This window comes from Elephantulus edwardii, unplaced genomic scaffold, assembly GCF_000299155.1.
Source record: "Elephantulus edwardii isolate Elephantulus edwardi_28Jun2011 unplaced genomic scaffold, EleEdw1.0 scaffold00072, whole genome shotgun sequence".
NCBI classification, from domain to species: Eukaryota; Metazoa; Chordata; class Mammalia; order Macroscelidea; family Macroscelididae; genus Elephantulus; species Elephantulus edwardii.
This window is the reverse complement of record NW_006399822.1, coordinates 786,552-789,006: the sequence shown is the minus strand read 5'-3', so window position 1 is coordinate 789,006 and position 2,455 is coordinate 786,552. Positions and strand designations below refer to the sequence as shown.

General features: G+C 62.6%; 1 protein-coding gene across 1 annotated transcript in view; it reads right to left on the bottom strand.

Moving 5' to 3' along the window:
- Nucleotides 1-2,097: 2,097 nt before the first annotated feature.
- SLC7A5 (solute carrier family 7 (amino acid transporter light chain, L system), member 5) overlaps nucleotides 2,098-2,455 on the bottom strand; it is a 15,678-nt gene continuing 15,320 nt past the window's right edge. Inside the window, exon 10 of the mRNA XM_006888780.1 lies at nucleotides 2,098-2,153. Coding sequence (XP_006888842.1) covers nucleotides 2,098-2,153 — 56 coding nt within the window. The remainder of the gene's footprint in view (nucleotides 2,154-2,455) is intronic.

The window sequence follows — 2,455 nt, the reverse complement described above, 5'->3', positions numbered from 1 at the left end:
TGCAGAGCCAAGTGCCACAAAAAAGGCCTCCAACTCGGGGGTTTTCTTTAGAAATAAACAAATTGCACCAGACATTAGACTCTTGTTGCTTTCCAACAACTATTTATCAGCTCTTCTACAGCATTAAAAATAATCTCAAAGTACAAAAAATAAAACCAACACAAATGCAGAAGCACCCCACCCGCACAGAACGAGACAGACACGAGCCCAGGACTCCTGCCTCAGAGCCAGTGTAACAGACAATGTGGGCAGGGCCGGACAGGCCACCGCTGGTCCCCCGCAGCACCCAGTGGGGGAGAGGCTGAGCCAGCCACACAGCCGTCCACGCAGCAGCGGCCCCGGAGGTGTCGGCCAGTCCTGGGAAGCCGGCCGTGGGCAGGCCTGGGCTGGGGGGCTCCTCCTGAGAGGGGGTGGGGATAAATAAGAGTGGGGGTGCTAAGGGGACACTGAACAAGCAGAAGCAGAGGTCAGTCAGAGAAGACCATGATATGCTCTACACACGCATTACCACATGGGACGCCCCCGTGCTGGATGGTGTGAGCCCTGGGTCTGGCCGACGGAGTGCCTCTCTAATCTCAGAGCATGGCCTGGCCCCAGGACCCAGCAAGCAGGAGGTGGGGCTGCAGGACGGGTCAGAGCCAGCACCATAGAAACAGCCTCTGGCACCACCTGGCTGAGGGGACCTAGAGGGGTCACCCAGCAAGTGGACATCGGGAGCAGGCCTCCTGTCTCAGTTCAGAAAGACCACTCCTGGAGGCCCCGTGGAGTGCTACAGACCCCACCGGTCACCCTTCTCAACAGTGGCTCCCTGTGGATGTGGGGGCCACCTGGGGAGCAATCCCAGGCCGGGCTGGCCATGCCGTTTGCCCAGGGAGTGCCTGTCCAGAGTGAAGATGGTGGCGTCCAGGAAGAGACCCCAAGGGCCTAGCTCCTGCTGACTGAGGTCCACCTGCAGAGGACAAGTGTGGACCACGGGAGTCCTGTCCACTGTGCGTGGGGCCCACTGTGTGCCAGCTTGCTCTGGCCAGCAGGTGGCTGCAGCTCAGGCCACCCCGGGGCATGTCACCAGGTGTTGCCCAACCAGCAGGGACCTGGACAACTGGCCTGGACATAGTCACAGGTGGGACTAGACCTGCTGGTGGGTCTCAGCTGCCTGGTTCAGAGCAAGTGAGGGCGTGACCAGAGACGAGTGGGCTTGTCTCCAGGTGGAGGGGACACACGAGGCCACCCATCCTCCAGGAACAGGGACTAGTCAGGGCAGCTCTACAGGTGACCAGCCCGGGGGTGGCCAGCTGTGCCGAGGGGCCCAGCATGGAGTGGACTGAGCAGGCACGAAGCCCTGGCCTCTTCAGTCTAGAAAGTTCCTGGAGAGGCCTGTTCTCAGTGGCTTTGGAGGCAGACTCTGTGGTGGGTGAAGGGTAGCCAGGCAGTGGCTGGGGACACTTGGGGCCAAGCCTTCGTCCAGGAGGTCCTGAATGGAGTGATCTGCAGAGCCTGCCCCAGGCAGTGTGGCCATGGTTCAGGCCTGTGGGCAGCAGCAGGTCCAGGCCCCAACACTTCCACGGCACTGGGCCTGACGCTGGGCTGAGCCAAGCAGTTCCCCAGCTCTGCTTTCTGGGGGCTGGGGGTGCGGGGGGGGCTCTATCTCAGGTCTGAGAGGCAGAGTGCTGGGGCTCTGGGGTGGGTGGAGTCTCTGTAACAATGAAAACGGGATGCTGTCCCCACAGTGCAGGTCCCCCAGTTCAAGTGTCCCCCAGTGCAAGTGTCCCCCAGAGCAGGTTCCACAGTACAGCCCTACAGTGCCGGGGTCAGGAGCTCCGGAAAGCTCTGCGGCTGGAGTGTTGGGCCCCTCCTGGGGTGGGACGGGAACTGGAGTGCTGCCCCCGCTGCACCTTCGTCTTCTCTTTGTGAAAATCATCTTGGTGGCCGCTACTTGACCCAAAATTTAAGGTAAAAAAATAAGCAAACGGAGGTGGGTGTGGGGGCCGACTTCGTACCGGTGGTCCGCGGTGCCAGGTGCCTGGCTGCCGGCCTGGGCCCGAGAGGCTGCTGCAGGGGGGACAGCCGCACGCGCTCCCCTGCGGCGGCTCGGCCACGCTAGGACTCCTGAGGGACCACCTGCATCAGCTTCTGACAGAAGACCGTGGTGGAGACTGTGGGCAGAGGAGACGGGCAGCAAGGCCCAGCGCACCCTCAGCCGCCTTGCTTGCAGGAGCCCAGGCAGAATGAGGGGACCACCCCGCTCGCAGGGACCCAGGTGGAGTGAGGGGACCACCAAGCACGCAGGGACCCAGGAGTGAGGGGACCACCTCGCTCGCAGGGACCCAGGAGGAGTGAGGGGACCACCTCGCTCGCAGGCGCCCAGGAGTGAGGGGACCACCTCACACGCAGGCGCCCAGGAGTGAGGGGACCACCTCGCTCGCAGGGACCCAGGAGTGAGGGGACCACGTCACTC